At 46.5% G+C, this 18,588-nt stretch overlaps 1 protein-coding gene across 3 annotated transcripts in view; it reads left to right on the forward strand.

Moving 5' to 3' along the window:
• Positions 1-18,588, forward strand: part of LOC126529923 (uncharacterized) — a 48,268-nt gene that overhangs the window by 20,771 nt on the left and 8,909 nt on the right. For all 3 annotated transcript variants that reach the window (XM_050177380.3, XM_072288151.1, XM_055070119.1), the window contains one exon: positions 3,905-4,273. In XM_050177380.3, the coding sequence (XP_050033337.1) occupies positions 3,905-4,273 (369 nt within the window). The remainder of the gene's footprint in view (positions 1-3,904; positions 4,274-18,588) is intronic.

Here is an 18,588-nt window from a genome sequence, read left to right on the forward strand (position 1 = left end):
CCCGTATATAACAATATGTTATTCACCGCATATTGGATATAATGAATCGAAATTCTGCCTTTTGGACGGCATTTTCCATGCACAATAAACTTGAAGTTAGCTTTGCTAAGTTCCCCTTAACCGAAAGGGGCGAAAGGTTTGCCTGCGTGAGTTTATATCTGCCGCCGTTACCACGCAGCGCATCCCGCCAGCGCACCGATTCATAGCATCGCAAGTTGGCGCAGTGTGCCACGAGATGGCACCAGCTGCTTCTCATCCACGTCACCGGCAAGCATCCATAGGAAAAAAAATTTGAAGTGAATCGCATCTGTGCTCCCTTTCTACAATCTCCCTCTTTTTCTCGGGGAGCGTGGAAATGCGCCGCGGAAGCAGAAGTCGGTGCGCTCATGAAGCACATAGCTGTGTCACTTGGGGCGAAGCTGCAAATTTTACAAGACTCACGCAGTCAATGATACCGACGATTCTGAAAACTGCGAGCGCCACGATCATGAAGGCTAGAACCTGTGACCGTGCCTACGAACGGAAGCGGTAGGCTTTATGAGCTAGGGTGAAACCCCCATGTGTGAAAACAACGGTGGCAGCTGCTGACATTGCCGAACTGTGGGAGCACGTTGCTACTGGCAATAAAATAGGTGGTACTTCGATGGAGCAGTTTCTGAGTGCAGATAGTGCTGCCTCGTTCTGCCAAGAATCTCCTATGGGGTGATCGTTGTCGCAACAGACATCGGCTTTGTGCGATGGAGGTGACGAGGTTGACAGTGGCCCGCCTTTGAAACTGACCCTAATGTTCACGCAAAGTGCGCTGTCGTCGATAGAGTCACTAATTGATTCCATGCACACTAAATTATAGCCGCCACTGTTCGCGCAGCTGCTGGACGCGATGCACACCGTGGTTGTGAACTTGAACCTTCCCGCCCTTCCGCGAAAGCAAGTGCAGATTTCTGACTATTTCAGTACGCCTAACGCTTGACACGCGGCTTAGAAGTATAAATAAAGATCTTATTTTTCACAGCCTTCTTTCTACAGCGTCAATTCTTTATTGTAAGTGGAAAATTTGGTTTTGGAGTTAGAAAGGTATGTTCGGCAGCTTTCTTTTTTCTTTCTTTGTGGCAGTCCAGATATAACGATGATAGGTTATAACGATCGGATTTTTCGTTCTTGATATCGTTATAAGTGGACTGCACTGTACTGCATTTTCTGTGTTGGATGAGAATACACTGGCAAGCCTTGGAGAGCCCTAAGTAATTTAGCATGATAACTTTTCTACGTACGAGGTTGTTGAGGGAGTTGTATTTGTCAGGACACGGAAGATGGTCAGGAGTATAATAGCATAGCGGACGACCAAGCAGGCCAGAGCGAGTGCCAAAATATCCAGAGTTCGGCACCCATGTGACCACCTCCTGCATTATGACGTCCTCGTGCATAAACATCCTGGGAAATGTAACTGAAGCTGACATGTAAAAAAAGCCAATACAGTATACTTCCGTCACTTTGACTGTGGCTAATTACAGTTTTCGGTTAATTTAATCCCAACGTACATTTCTATGGGCCCAAGCTTTCATATTTTGACCCTGAAATTGGCCTTTGGCAGATTAATTTGAACTTAGCTGGCCAGCACACACGTTCCTGACCTCAACAGTAATTCCAGTGGTGACTGCAATAGTGGCAGTGCCTATCTTTGCAGTGGTTAGGCTACAGTGTATGCATCAGACGCACGTCATTGCCATGTCATGGCAGCAGCAAACGTGTGTCATGGCAAGACAACCACACTGCAAGAATGTAATCGTTTATCCATGATTACACAAACAGACGTGAGTGCGATGGCTTGCGCTATTTAGAGCCACATTATCTACAAAGGCTAGGGTGACAGGGTAGGTTGCGAGAGCAAGAGCACGGCTATTACCATGCTAAGGCATGCTATGCAACATGCCACTAGACTTGTTTTGTTTACAACACTCGACTACGAAACATAGTGGTTGGGGGTCTCCTGTCGCGAACTGTTGTGATGATCAGGCAGTGCAGACTCCAGGGTAGCCTTGAGGGCTGGAACCTTGGCGTGGAGGCTGGTTGACTCGAGGCTGTGACTCCGGCTCCAGGAATGGTGCTAGATGTGCCATAGTGTCATCTTCCAGTGGCACACACACAATGTGGTTCATGTGACGAACCCGCTGAAACACTCCTCGAGGAGTAACAATACTTAGTTTATATGCGACTGGACCTGCCTGCACGAGCACCGTAGCTGAGAACCATTTCTCACCCGGCCTAAAGTTCTGAACCACTAATGCTAAAGTGCTTCTGAATTTGTTGTCTCGGGCACTGTCGTAGGATTTGCGTGAACTGCCTCATGCAGACCTTTTTTTTAACCGAGGACAATGCCAGCTCGAGCTGTGTGTGCAAACATCTGAGACCAAGACAAAAGCGCCCCCTACAAAGCAACAACCCGACATGAGTATGCATTCAAAATTCATGACCTAAGAACAAAGAGAGCGCATGTGCGACCTCAGAAAAACCAGTTCTTTGTCCGTTAATGCAATTGATGGCTTGCTAACTGAGTCACCATCGGCAATCGCTGCTGCTTCGATGATAAGTCTGGTGCATTCATTAGAATGCCTCGCTAAGATAGTGGTTTCTTCGAAAAGCGGGATACAGCTGCACTGTGCGCAATGAACACCTAGAAACCCTTCGCGCCCCTTGTGCACTTTATTGCTGTGTTTCCGTTCGCAGATAGCTCAACCGAGCTATCTGCGAACGGAAACAGGCCTGAACGATACCTTTCTTAATGAGTATTGAATGGGCAGATGCATAGGGCAACAGAGGCTTGTTGGCTCACGGCTCGTACATCCAGCATACATGTTGCCGGGTGAAAGATAACTTCAAATCTAAAAACCTCGGTGACCCATTCACCTGAAGCTCATATGTGAGTGTAAGCAGAGATAAGCATTCTTGAAACAGATCTAATGTTATCATTTGACAGAACCTAGTTTCCGTTCACAGATAGCTCGGTTGAGGGCGGCAGGGTACCCGAGCAACCTTCTTGTCTCAGTCTCGAAGAACTTGCGTAGTAAGTTAAGCACCAATCCTTACAGCTTTCAGCCTCAGGTACATGATCAAAGAAACAAAACAGCTGTTATCCCGTACGTTCATGGAATCTCCCACAAACTTAAAAAAAAATAGGACAAAGAGCAGGTATCGACGTTGTATTCTCTGCTCCAAAAAAACTTGCCCAGCTTTGTGTCAGAACCAATCCTGTTGCTAAGGAACGTAGGATTTGCAGTGTTAATCACAGCAAAAAGTATACTGTTTGTTCAAAAGGGGTTGTGTATAAGATACCTTTGAAATGCGGTCGGTCTTATGTAGGGCAGACAGGTAGATGTCTTAATGTCAGGTTACAAGAACACAGCAATAAAGTGCGCAAGGGGCACGAAGGGTTTCTAAGTGTTCATTGCGCACAGTGCGGCTGTATCCCGCTTTTCGAAGAAACCACTATCTTAGCGAGGCATTGTAATGAATGCACCAGACTTATCATCAAAGCAGCAGCGATTGCCGATGGTGACTCAGTTAGCAAGCCATCAATTGTATTAACTGACAAAGAACTGGTTTTTCTGAGGTCGCACATGTGCTCTCATTGTTCTTAGGTCATGAATTTTGAATGCATACTCATGTCGGGTTGTTGCTTTGTAGGGGGCGCTTTTGTCTTGGTGTCCCAGTATACATATGTATGTTTCTCATAATAAAAATCAGCTGGAAGTCAGCGCTTGTCTTCGTCGTCCTATTTTGTTCCTCGTCTATGTATGCGCTGTAAGTGACAATTGATACCATGGAATACCAACTAGCCCATACCCAAACCTTGCTTCTGTACAGTAGCAGCCTGTTTCTCTCCAGCTCGCTCTGTTTGTGTGCGCAGGTGGTGCTGGACTTGACCAAGGGTGTGACATTTGTGATCACGGGCGTGTTCATGCTGCTCGTGTTTGGCCTTGAGCAGGGACTGGAGCACTTCAGCCCGAGCTGGCCCTACCTGGTGCTGACGAGCGCCTACTTTGCACTGACTGAGCGCGCGTGTCAGGAGCGGCTGCCCACTGTGCTGGGCTGGCTGCAGCTGGCCTCCCTGGAGAACCTGGAGCCCCTATGGGCGCCCGTGCTCTGCCGCCTGGCCTCCTCCCTGGCCACCCTGCTGCTCGTAGTGGCCGTCTCCTTCTGGGGCGGCGGCCATGGTGGGGGCGCCTGGGGCCTGTGCTTGCTCGCCAGCTATTTCAACGTTTACCTGGGCCTTAAGGTGAGGATGATGAGTGTTGCTCATTGCAGGCAGCGCTAGCCTTGCAATTGCTACTACCAGCAGAGTGCCCTTGTCAGGTAGAGCCCATCACAGCACACTTGGGGAAAATAAGCGACGAGGACTGAATTGATCAAACCACGGTGCTCTGTCCGCTGCACACCATATGTAGAAGGGATGTGCTACGGCACCTTCTCAAGTTCCTCTGCAATACAGAGCTGGAGTGTTCATGGTGAGCCATGTAGGAGGTGGAGAGACATCCAATTGTTGGTTGATTAATTGAATGATTCATTGATTTATTTGTTAATGCAAAAGCATTATGTGGCTCACAAGGGGGAAAATCCACCGTTTATGTCGTTGGCGTGACCACGCCATTGTCCAAAAAAGTCCACAAGCCCTTTACCTTTGGTGGGAGTTGAACTCACCTTTGGTATTAATTAAGGTAGAGTCAATTAAGGCAGTCAAAACCACGACCTTCGGGGGCCGTGGGTTTGATTGCCTTAACCGTTCATCACGTCGTAGTGCTTCTGCTAACGTGGCCACTTGAGTCACGCGACTCTGCCAGTGGCCCCACCGGACGTTGCCGTGCTTCTGCTGACGTGGTCACAATACTTTCACATTCATCCATGTAGAAATAACTACTGAGTGCCCCTGGAATTTTTGAATAGTCACTTGAATGATGAATTATTCATGGACTGGTTGATCATTTCACTGACAGACACATTGACAGGGTTGTACTGTGCAGATACAGCACAGTGCCATGAGGGACACTGTAGTGGAGAGCTGCAGATTGATTTCAACCACCTGGAGTTCTGGTACCCTGTGCTTGTACATAAGCATTCTTGCATTTTGGCCTCATCAGAATGCATATGTCACGACCAGAAGTCAAATCCACAATCTCGGCAGCAAAATGCTCCAAGCCATTGAGCTGTTAGACTTCGTAGTAAAACACGTTGTTGGGCTAGTTGGTGCATTGTATTGAAGAAAAATCAGCCAAAAAAAAGATGTTGACAGGAAACATACAAGAACACAGGAAAGAGGCTGATTTCCAGCCTCTTTCCTGTCTTTTTCTGTGCTTCCTGTGTGCATATATTTTTTGGCTGGTTCTTCCTTAAATGTTAGACTTCTGTTAATTCGACACTGGTTAACTGGATTTTTCTATTAATTTGATCCCGACCGAAGGTCCTGCCTTGTGCCCCTGCATTTCTGTGGGCCCAAACATTTATTATTTGCTTATTTCGATCCTAAACTCGACCTTTGCCGGATAATTCAAACTTGGACAGTCAGCACACACATTTCACTGACCAGTATGGTGATACCGATAGCGACCCCTTTAGTGGCAGTGTCTGTCTCGGCGAAGCTTAAAGGACAGGGAATACGTTCAACACGCATCGTCACTGGTAGAAAATGGCTACTTTCTGCCAGCCCTGGGAAGATTTTCAAGCATTAACTGTAGCTCACAACGACCAATGACAGCATTGACCCAGTTATAATGCACTCCTTTTTCTTAATTTTTCAATAAACTTGGGCCAAACATGGCTTGCATGGCACAATCAGATACAAGGCCAAAACCGCTTTCGCCGTGTTCGTATGCTTTACTATACTTGGCTAAAAGTGCAAGAAATGAGAACACGAAAAGGAAAGCCAGGCAGGACAAGCACTTACTTCAAACATAAAGTTTATTCTTGGAAAACCATGCGTGTTTATCAGCCGAGACAGAAAGCAAAAGCAAAGCACAGTAAAACCTTGTTATAACGAAACGGGATATAACGAACTGATGGATATAACGTAGCAATCATAATTCCCCTTGAAATTCCAATAGATGCCCATGTATTGAAAAGCTCGTTTCAACGAAGCTAAAATTTCCTCGCAATGGGTATAACGAACCTTTTTTTTTAGAGCACAGCTCTTTGGCGCCCGTTCCTGCTTTTCGCGGCGCCGTCGTGCCTCGCCATAGCCAGCTCCGTAGCTGGGCCAGCGTGGTGCTCTAGCTGCGTGCGCTCCTGGCGTCATCTCTCTTGCGCACAGCGCAAGCCTTGGTCTTATCGCTCCTTCTCCAATGCCACCCATGTGCAACGGCATCAGAGTGCCGGCTCAGTGGCGGCTGATCTCAGATCATGTGCTGCTGCCCGTGCCGAAACACATAGCTGCCACCGTTTGCCACTGCGTGCACCCCTTCCCCTCCTCCTCTCCTCTGTGGCGGCAACCGCATAAGAGCGCGCGGTGTTCTCCGGTTGCCAAAGCGCCAGCTCGATATGAGCAGATCACGGCACGCGCTTCCGAAGCTAAAATGCAAAGCCACGTTCAGTTGACTCGCTAGCAGTGTCAGCGACGTCAGTCAGTTGCTGACATCTCTTCGCTGCGCAATGTGCCTACGCGCTGCCTTCCGCAACCTCCTGATAAGCGAGGCAGCTGCACCAAGCTGCGCTCCATTTGTGGCGGCTGGTGCTAAATGTTCCGCACCAGACGAATTGTTCGAGGTTCACAGATGGTTTATACTATAATATAATCCGCCTGCCTATATAAGTAGTTTATTCTCAGCCCGTTCTTTCTGAGCCATGAGCTAGGCAACCGGTGGAAGTCCTTCATCTGCTGCTGCTGCTAAACGAGCTGCCCGAGCAAGGCCCAGCGCCGTCGCCGCCGGAATCCATGGGTGCGCTACACCCAACTTGGTGCAATGGTGCTGCAAGTCTAGTGTGTATCCATCTATTTTTCTGACCACAAAACTACCTTCATGACAATAAAAAACTGGGAGTAACTGGGAGTAGAGTGTTTCTTGAAGAAGTGAAGAATATTTTTTTATTTTCTTTATTTATTAAGGAACCCACAGCGCCAAGGCATTACAGTGGGGGGGTACAAGAAGAAATACATACGACACCTCTGCTCCTGTACAGTGTTAAAAGTGATAACAAAAGAGGAAAAACGAAAAAACAAGCGAAAAAAAAAAGGCAAAGCCCTTAGCAATGCACATCTACAAGATCAAAAAGAAAGCATCATTTGATTCAACCCTCACAACGTCACTCGGCAGTCTATTCCATTCCCTAATGGTTTTAGGAAAGAAAGACATTCTAAACAATTCAGTTTTTGTTGCAAATTCACGGACCTTAAAATCATGGTCAACACGATTAGATCTATAAAAAGGCTCTTGCACAAACTTTTCGCGATCAACCCGAACAGCTGAATAATAAATAGCATGGAAAAACTTCAGCCTCAACTTCTTACGGCGCGTGTCTAGTAATTCCCAGTTGAGTGCTTCCTTCGTACACGATGCACTGTATTGAACCCCGCATATGCCAGATACGAAATGAGCGGCAATGTTCTGCACCCGCTCCAGCTTATCTTTATCTCTACGAGTATGCGGGTCCCAAACCGTACACGCGTATTCCAGAATTGACCTCACATTAGTCTTGTACAAAATGTCCCGACATGACTGTGGAAAAGTGTTTGCATTTCGGCGAAGAAACCCCAGGATTTTGCATGCTTTAGCAGCGACATAATCGACTTGATGGCGCCAATTCGAAGTGGGAGTAAAAATAAACACCTAAATATTTAAATTCGAATACCTGTTCCAACATTACATTCCTAATAACATGTGGTTGCATATCAAGGTTTTTCTTTCTTGTAAATTTCATATGAACAGTTTTAGACAAATTCAAATTCATATTCCATTTGACGCACCACTGTGAGATTCTGTTCAAGTCTTCCTGAAACATCTCAGCATCACGGTCACAAGTGACTACTCTATAGAGGACGCAGTTGTCCGCAAATAACCGCATTTGAGACACTATTCCGTCACTAATGTCGTTCACGTACAGCAAGAACAATGGCGGCCCCAACACAGAGCCTTGCGGAACACCGGACACAACTTGCACCTTCTGTGGCTGAGTACCATTCACCATCACGAACTGCTGACGTAAACGTAGGTAATCTTCTACCCATGATATTACTTGAGGACTGATATTGTAAAAGGCCATTTTTTTTATTAGTAAACAGTGCGTCATGGTATCAAATGCCTTTTTGAAATCCAAAAACACACAGTCCACGCTGAAACGCCTGTCCAGTGCTTCTGCCAGCTCGTGCACAAATTCAGTCAACTGCGTAGTACCAGATAGGCCTCTTCGAAAACCATGCTGCCGAGGATTAAACAATGAATGTGCGTCCATATGTGCTACTATACTAGTATACAAAATATGTTCAAGAGTGCTGCACGCAACTGAAGTTAGTGATACTGGCCTATAATTTGAGACGGTGTCACGAGGACCAGATTTGTGAATTGGCACTATGCTTGCGATTTTCCAGTCATCTGGAAGGCAGGATTCGTCAAGCGATTTTTCAAAAATAATCTTCAAGTACGGTGCAACCGACTGAGCACAAAATTTATAAAACTTGCTTGGCAAGTCATCAGGACACCCAGCCTTACCAATCTTCAGATTCTGCAGCAGAGACTCTATGCCATTAATGCTAATAACAACATCATCCATAACACTCATCACCGGCTGGACATTCAAGGTACTCATATCATGTCTCTGTTGCAATGCCCAGCTGAAAACAGAGCTAAAATACGTATTAAAGAACTCAGCTTTTCCTACGTCATCATCAATAAAGCTGTTACCAGACACAAGCGGTGGTATAGTCACAGTGTCTTTTCCATTTCTCTTTGCATGTTTCCAGAATTCCTTCAGATTATCCTTTAATTTCGACTCCATTAAAATTCCAAATGAATGCTTTGCAGCTACCACTGCAAAGTTGGAAAAGTTGGAACTGCACATACATGTCTTGCTCGAATTATTCGCCTTAGTATATAGAAAAGCCGAACCAGCTGAAGAGCTGCGCTCAAATTTCGCATTAGGAAGCAACGCAATCGTCAGCAATTTTTTTTTTTTCGCAATGAGCATTTACTGATCGTTTTGGTACCCGTGAGGTCAATGTCCTATAGCGCGCGACGTTCACGTCTCCCGGCCTCCCCTTTCCCGTGGAACTGGTGGACGCGCCCGCTCTTGCGCTGCATGCGTGGGGTAGTGCCGACTGCGGTTTTGTTTTTGCATGTCGCTGCCTCCGTGTGAATTAGAGTGTACTAGAATATGGTTGAGTGGGACGAGCGGCTGGGTCAGAGCATGCTTTGCAGTGAGGCGCACAACAATGAAAAGTACTGTGGCGGTGCTGCAATCAAAGTGGATTGGGCCGCATCAAGGTCGCGCTGTTGGAAACTGCTGGCGATTCTGCTCGGCAGGGTCGTTCGTACTGCTTCGTGCAGTGCTGTTTACGATCAGACCGCTCAAATGGTGTTTATAGTAATTGGATATGACAGGTATTTATGCCTTAGGAATAGATGCCTGTCTTTCTCTTCTTGATCTCATTTTATTTATATATCTAATGTTGCTCGGTGACTGCATGTGCATTGCGGCTCCAGTGTCGGCATTCATTGTACTATGTTATTGTACGGCTCCCTTTGGGGAACAAATATTTTTCGTGTTCTTCAAGCAGCACGTATATCTCGTGTGTATTTCTGCACATATAGTTTTTCATCAGTAGGTCTTGCATAATGCAGACGGAAAAAATATATGTAAACATCCTGCTTGCTGCTTCGAACAAACATATTGGCCCCATCTGTTTCAGATTTACCGGAAGTATTCTTATAGAAAAAGAAAAGAAAAACTGCAGTGCAACATTGGATTCATGTTTCCGTCTTCCCCGCGGAACAAGAACACGGAGTAATTGGCCCTGGTTCTTTATTGCGGTCAGCACTCGGGTGCCGAAAACAGTTTTAGATAGCTGTTATACATGCTAATCTTTGGCCCGCAAACTGTGTGAATTTTTTTGTCCAGTCTATGCTTAACAACAATATCAAAACAAAACTAAGTGCCCTTCCACACTGTGGAGAAGGATGACCGGCGAAGTTGTGTATTTGGGCCCCTAAATAGCGAACCGCACATCTGCCATTGGTGGGCCCGGCATTGTATTATCTTCGGGATCGGCCCAGGTATGGAGAGTGCTTAACGCCTGCGTCACCTCCACTGCATGTCGGCCCAGCATTGCACTATCTTCGGGATTTTTGTCTACACGCAGACACTTTAGTGAAGAAAGTAGCACTTAAAAGCTTCGCTTTTAAAGGGTCCCTCACCATGCCCCATAGCAAGTTTTGGTTACACGCTGGAAGTTATGTGTCCTCTAGGGAGCATTCTGCCGCAAGAATTTTTCAAATCAGCTCATTAATAGCCGAGATATAAATATTTCAGTGCCGCGAACCCATGATTTCAGCAGGCGGGCTCCATTGCCATGCAAGACGCTCTCTCCACTCGCCCTGTCTAGCCTCCGCAAGCTAAATTCCTTCCCTGTGTTCTCCCATACTGGACCTCGAGGATCGCGTGACGCATACGTCACAGGCCCCAGCCCCGCCTTCATTTTTTTTCTCCTCACTTTTTTTGGCCGCTACACATTTCCACCGACGGCGTCACGCATGAGCTGTTGTCTCGTTTGCGCAGCGCACGATATTGTGTGCTGTGCACAAGGAAACATGACTAGCGGTATAATTTAGTGCTACACGAATACTGAGGCAGAACAAGCAGATCGCAGAGCATGATCACTCACTGGAACACGGTGGAAAATGGCATAGTTTCGGTACCTGCGCACGTGACCGCACGACCGTGGGAACAAGCAGATGAAGCAGAAGTACATCTCTCTTGCTTCTGTGCGAAGTAAAACAAGGAACACGCAGACATTCGGTTTGTGTGTTTTATTATGTCTCTAAACTTCAATTCGTCAATTCAAGCAACAGATCGCACAGATAACAGATGTTATCTTGAATAATTCTCGAAGTCACGTGTCACCACGAGCGACATCACACTGCTGACACCAGTACGTAGGCGCAGGCACATGAGTACGTCATCCTCCGGCTTGGAGCGTGGCGGCCGTGAGAAGAAGGAAAAACGGCATTCGGTTTGAAATTTCAGATCTTTCCGCGGCGCCTAGCAATGTAGTACTTTGCAGACACGTTTGTTATCATGCAATGTATGCTCTGCGCTTGCTAGCTCAAAGTGGCCAGACCTGGTGAGGGACCCTTTAAAAAGAAAAAAAAAAGAAAGCGGCGCGGTAGCTTAATTAGTGGCTGCATAGTGGACATGGTGCTGCGCTGCTAAACTCGAGCTCAAGGGTTGAAACCAGGTCGCGGAACTTGATGGGAACGAAATGGAAAAACACTCGTGTATTTCTGTTTCGGTACAAGTTAAAGAAGCCTAGGTGGTGAGAACTGAACAGGGTGCCTCATAGGCATATCGCCAGACGTAAAACGGTAGAATTGGTTTAATTAAAAAAAGAAACAAGAAAACAACAGGGTAGCTGAGTCCTTTGTCTTTTTTCTACGGGTGTAAGCGAAAGAGGTTATTCTTGAGTCTGATTTCTGAGAAAAGCCATGTTATGCTTACCTTATACAGTGAAACCTCGTTAAACCGTAGTTGGCCGGAGCTCAGAAAAAGTATGTACTAAACTGTAGTACTGCTTAACCGAAATAGCACGAGATTGCGCCAACTTACCTGTCAAAAACGGGACTCAGAGAGAGTGCGATGAAAGAGGAAATAAACATGCAGTATTTATTCACTTCGTGCAACAAAAGTGTTATTTTCATTTGATGCCACGGCAGCCTAGCAGCGACGACAGCGGCCTCAAACTTACTGAAGCTGCGTGCCAGCTTTTCAGCCAGCCCCCTCTTCTCGGCAAACATTCGCATGGCAGATTACTTGCTGCCATTACGTATTCTCCGTGCACTCGGGCAGTAGTGCTGTAGAAGTGGCAGGGGGCACCTTTTTTATTGCGGGGTGCTGTTCTCGTCGCGACGATTGCATTCATGAGGCTGACGTAACGCGCAGCTTCTGCCACTGTCGGGCCTGAATCGTCCGTGCTGTCGCTTTCCGTGTCGTCCTCGTCGCTGTTGCTAGCTGACACTTCGGTAACAACAGAGGCAACGATGGCGAAAAGTCGAACCTCGTAGCCTACATCTCTTCGCGGTCACAGCGCCGCTGTCGAGCAACTTCTTCGCATTCCAGATGCCATACACCGTACTCAATAGCAGATCCCTGTCGCGTGCCAGTGCCGACTTCCTCGTGTCACGTTCAATAGCGTGAACGATGTATAATTTTTCTTCTATGCTGAGCATCCGGTGTCTTCTTTATCCAAGCTTCGGCATGACGCGAGTCCTCGCTTGCGCAACGCCACTACGCTCTCTGGCACGCCACCGCAATGATGTTGATGTTGATGTGGCTTCATGCGCGAACGCTTGGAGGCCGTTCTGATCTCTGAGGCTTGTTGTTCTGCCAGGCCGCCCGATGGAGATGACGCACCGCCGTGTTTGCACAGTGAAAAGTGGAAACACTACGTGTTAACCGATACGTGCACAATAAGCTGGTACGGTTTATGTGGATACAAAACACATTATGTTCGATGGCCGCTGAGTCGGGGATTTGACTACTATTTTTAAAACAAAACTACTGTTTAAGCGGGTACGGTTTAACGAGGTTTTACTGTACCACATTGGGCACCCAGTTTTAATGGGTTGCAGTCTTGCAGACATGGTGACAATGTCAAAAAAATGTTTTCCTTGCCTGAATCAAGTTTGCAGATTTACAGGCTGTCCCAAAACGGGGCGTGTTTATTGAATGACAGCCAGGAACTTGTTCAGCAGAACCGATTAGCACCAGTGCATTAATTCTCTCTCAGAAACTGGTGTGCTTCTACGCAACAGCCACGATTCTCCAGCAGCACAATCATTCAGAATAAGAGTCCTCACTTGCATTGGCTCCTCACCTTCGAGATTTCAAAAGTGCTGTTATCCATCATTACATTCAAACCTAAACGGCTATTCAATAATTTTTAATAGTGAATTCTGAAGTCGAATATGATCTGAATGGCAAATATTATTTAATTAGACTATATGTTTCTACTTCATTTCATCTGCTGGCACATTGAAGGAGATCGCCAGACAAGCTGCGGAGATTACTTTGGTAAGGACTTCCCTGTCTCCACGATTCAGTCTGAGTACATAGACAATATCTCGTCCCTAACGCTGTTCTTTGTATTAACGTCCAATTATTGCCTTGATTCCTTTTCTCAGAAAGTCGATCGGTTCACGTAGGGACGGTGCAGCTTTTGAATCCAATTCGCTCGCAGTGCGTTCACAAGATTTTTCCACACGCGGCGCCTCAGCGACAGATCGCCGTTCGGCCCTCAGCTTCGACCCACTCGACCATAGTCTAGTACACTCTAGTAAGCATCAACAATATCAGTATTTCTATCGGTTCGTTCGTGCGAGTTCCCGCCACCAGAAAGGAGATGGACGGCAAACAAGGGCAAAACAATATCAATCGAGCAGAAGGTGGCAATGCTGAAAGCCGTCGAATCCAACTTGAAGAAGAAAAAAGTGGCCGGAGATTTCAGCATAGCGTTAAGCACGCTGTCGACGATATTGAGCAGCAAAGAAGCTGTCACCAGCGCTGTCGGTAGTGGCGTAAAAGGCGACAGAAAGAAGCTGTGAGCCCCCGCTTTTGTAGAGAAGGCGGTCTTCAACTGGTTTTTGGACGCAAGAGCAAACTGCTGTGAGTGGGGCACTGTTGCAGCTCAAAGCGAGGGACTTTACGTGCATCATGGGGAATGACGATTTTGTGGCGAGTGTCGGCTGGCTGCAGCATTTGAAGGAGCGCCATGACATCGTCGGCAGGGCTGTCAGCGGGGAAGCGCAGTCTGTCGACCGCGAAGCTGCAGTGGCGTGGGTGGAGACAAATGTTGGACAGCTGCTAGAAAAATACAGTGCCAAGGATTTGTTCAACGTGGATGAGACAGCCCTGTTGTAGCAGATGCTGCTGCAAAAAGCCTTGGCCCTCAAAGGTGAACGCTGCCAAGGCGATAAGCAGAGCAAGGTCCGTGTAACCGTGTTGCTTTGTGCCAACATGGATGGGCCGGAAAAGGTGCCGGCCCTCGTGGTTGGCAAGTGTGTCACCACGATGCTTTAAAGGCAAACAAAAGCTCCAAGTGAGTTATGTGTCCAACCGTAAGGCTTAGATGACGCGAGAAATTTTCACACAATGGCTGCGGGAGTGGGACGAGCGGCTGGGCAAGCTGAATTGGAAGATATGCGTTGTACTGGACAACTATGGCGGCCCATCACACTGCTGCTGTGCTCAAAAACATTGAGTTATGCTGCTTCCCGCCAAACTACACTGCAGTTATGCAACCCCTCAACCAAGGAGTTATCATGAACTTTAAGTTGGGCTACCGCAAGTGTGTGATCAACCGGATTCTGCTCCATATGAGCATGAAGCGCGAGTCCACAATCGACTTGTACATGGCGATCGAGATGCTACAGCCTGCTTGGATGGCTGTACCCGCAAGCATGATCGCCAATTGCTTCCGGCATGCCTCATTTGGCGTCAGCAGCGGCGATTACAGCGAAGATCTTGGTGCTGCCGCCAATTAAGGTGCCGCGGGCGACGAAGCCCTAGTGCTGTGGGACGCTCTCCTTGACGCCGGCATTGTGCCCGACTGCAACACCTTCTTCACGTACGTTAGTGCCCGATGCTGATGCGGTGACAACGGAAAAGCCAACGGAGGCGGAAATTCTGCGCGGGGTGATGGGGTTGCCTAATGACGACAGTGTCGAATGCGTCGACAACAGCCCGGAGCTTAATATTGGCAAACCCGACGTACCGACGCCCACAGAAGCGCTGGATGTGGCAGACCTGCTGCGCCGCTTCTTTGGCGCTCACGATGACGGCGACGATGGACTCGAAATAGCAATTGCAGCTGAAAAAGGCATCATTGGTCTGAAGAAGACGTGGCAAAAATCTATCAAAGACTTTTTTTCTGCGAAGTGAACTGCCAGCTGGTGTGCTGTTGATCGATCAGTGATGAGCCATTTGGCGTGAATAAAGTGGCAATTCCTTGCTGTCTTTCTTCGCTTGTTTTTTTTGTGTGTGTGCAACGGTTGTTTCTTTTTCGCGTGGCGGGCTGCTGTGAGACTTGGTGGTGAGTACATCCTCTCTTGCTTGCTAATTTTGGATAGAAATGGATAGTGGCTATTACGAACTAATGGTTATAAGGAAGTAATTACGACCCCCCCCCCTTCAACTTTGTTATAAGGAGGTTTTACTGTACATCATTGCACAAGCATGCTCCAAGCACCCTCAAAATGTTTTAGAAAGTTATAAAAAAGTTTAATGTGGCATGGCTATGCTAATAAAAAAAAAAATAAAGCGAAAGCTCCAGGAGTATAAGACTTATAAAAACGAGCTTTCACTTGGGTTTTTATCATGTGGGCATTGACAGCATTGGATTTGCTGCAAAAAACGAATTGCACCAATGTTAATGCTATTTAAAAAGGAGCTGTCACTAGGGGTGCGCGAATGCCTGAATGTCATCAAATTGAGTAAAGAGCTTTCAAATAGTTCGATTCGTGAATCGAATATCTACTACACTCGAACTTCGTTATAACGAAGTTGAAGTGAGAGCTGGCATTACTTCGTTATATCACTTACTTCGTTACATTCATTATTGTTGCATTTTGATAGTCTTTTGCGTCCGCTTTCCACTTGGCTCGTCGTGGTTGAGCAGCACTTGGCACACAACATAGTCCTCCGCTGTGTGAAGGCAAGCGAACTTCGCCGTGCCGGCTTGGTTAGGCTGGCTCGCGGCCTCCGAGACTCCACCGACGCCAATGCGATCTCAGAGGCGATGCCCAGGTGGCTGCCAGCCCGCTCGGCACGCTGCACGGAGAGGTAGAAGTGAATGCACGGCCTGGGCGTAAGCGTGGCCCTCCAAGGTTGCGCTGGAAAGATCTCAAAGGCCAGGCTCAGTTGCGCCTGCCTGTGTGGAATGCATTAATCTTTCGTACTGAAGTGCTTAGCCATGCGGCTTGCACAGCCAGGCAGGCACAACAGAGAGATGTCAGTGGAGAAGTGCCATAGTGAGCTGCTGCTTGTGCGCAGGTGCGCAGCTACGCATGGCTACGAGGAAGGCGAGTGTTGCGCGACGACATATTCAATGCGAGGACACGGGGGTGTTGAACTGTCGTGGCGAACGAGTGCCGAACCAGGCAGAAATCGATTTACTTGGCGCGCTACGATCAGGTGTTCTTTGGTTTTAGAAGCGGATCTAGTTCGTTGTATCCATTGGGACGGCAATTTCACTTTGCTAAAATGAGGTTTTAAATACATGGATCTCTATCGGAATTTCAAGGGGAATTTATTTACTTTATTACATCCACTATATCATTATATCCCGTTTCGTTATAATGCGATGTGAGTGTACAGTAAAAGCTAAAGTAAAAGTAAGGGGTTATCTATCTGGAAGAAAGCTCTTATAAAATATATAATTTCCTCATGGTGGAATAAATGGGACATGCAAACTAATTTTTATAAATCAGCTTGAGCAGCTGAATGAGCATTTTCACCAAAAAGATCCTTTGATTTTTCCCATATGTGACAAATAAAATCACAAAGCACTTTAATAAAATCAACTATCAAGTTAACTTAAATGGAACGACCACGTTGAAATGATCTGTGGGTCAGCGCAGCAAAAACTTGGCCTTTTAACCCTTTGAGGATAGATTTTTTTCGCCATATGCGACTGCCCAGGTCCGATTTTTTTTATTGCAGTTTACAATTCTTCTTAGGGACTTACTTTGAAAAAAATTTACCGTAATTTTTTTTGGGTGACCGTATAGTGAGAAAAAAATATTTTGAGTTTGTATATATGTACTCTTCATTCATGAATAACAACAATAAAAAAGGAAATAAACTATTAAGAATTAAAAATTTGATGCATTCTTACACACATAATTCAAGGCTATGAAAATGCGCACACGAGAATATTTCGCAAGACTCAAATGTTCCTGCTCTTACACTAATCATCATCATCATCAGCCTGGTTACGCCCACTGCAGGGCAAAGCCCTCTCCCATACTTCTCCAACTACCCCGGTCATGTACTAATTGTGGCCATGTTGTCCCTGCAAACTTCTTAATCTCATCCGCCCACCTAACTTTCTGCCGCCCCCTGCTACGCTTCCCTTCTCTTGGAATCCAGTCTGTAACCCTTAATGACCATCGGTTATCTTCCCTCCTCATTACGTGTCCTGCCCATGCCCATTTCTTTTTCTTGATTTCAACTAAAATGTCATTAACTCGTGTTTGTTCCCTCACCCAATCTGCTCTTTTCTTATCCCTTAACGTTACACCTATCATTCTTCTTTCGATAGCTCGTTGCGTCGTCCTCAATTTAAGTAGAACCCTTTTCATAAGCCTTCAGGTTTCTGCCCCGTACGTGAGTACTGGTAAGACACAGGTGTTATAAACTTTTCTCTTGAGGGATAATGGCAACCTGCTGTTCATGATCTCAGAATGCCTTCCAAACGCACCCCAGCTCATTCTTATTCTTCTGATTATTTCAGTCTCATGATCCGGATCCGCCAGGCACTACCTGTCCTAAGTAGATGTATTCCCTTACCACTTCTAGTGCCTCACTACCTATCATAAACTGCTGTTCTCTTCCGAGACTGTTAAACATTACTTTAGTTTTCTACAGATTAATTTTTAGACCCACCCTTCTGCTTTGCCTCTCCAGGTCAGTGAGCATGCATTGCAGTTGGTCCCCTGAGTTACTAAGCAAGGCAATATCATCAGCGAATCGCAAGTTACTAAGGTATTCTCTATTAACTCTTATCCCCAATTCTTCCGAATCCAGGTGTCTGAATACCTCCTGTAAACACGCTGTGAATAGCATCGGAGAGATCGTATCTCCATGCCTGACGCCTTTCTTTATTGGGATTTTGTTGCTTTCTTTATGGAGGACTACGGTGGCTGTGGAGCCGCTATAGATGTCTTTCAGTATTTTTACATACGGCTCGTCTACACCCTGATTCCGCAATGCCTCCATGACTGCTGAGGTTTCGACTGAATCAAACGCTTACTCGTAATCAATGAAAGCTATATATAAAGGTTGGTTATATTCCGCACATTTTTCTATCACCTGATTGATAGTGTGAATATGGTCTATTGTTGAGTAGCCTTTATGGAATCCTGCCTGGTCCTTTGGTTGACGGAAGTCTAAGGTGTTCCTGATTCTATTTGCAATTACTTTAGTAAATACTTTGTAGGCAACGGACAGTAAGCTGATCGGTATATGTACATTTATAGCGCAATAGAACTGTTTAGGTGCGCGCACTCAAGAAAACTGTGTGGTTGTGTGCCCGTCAAAAAAGCAAGACGTGTGAAAAACTTCCGCTAATCTTCATGCTATCATCAACCAGAGGCAATTAGTTTTCGCGAGTCTCCAAAA

This window comes from Dermacentor andersoni, chromosome 5, assembly GCF_023375885.2.
Source record: "Dermacentor andersoni chromosome 5, qqDerAnde1_hic_scaffold, whole genome shotgun sequence".
Taxonomy (NCBI): domain Eukaryota; kingdom Metazoa; phylum Arthropoda; class Arachnida; order Ixodida; family Ixodidae; genus Dermacentor; species Dermacentor andersoni.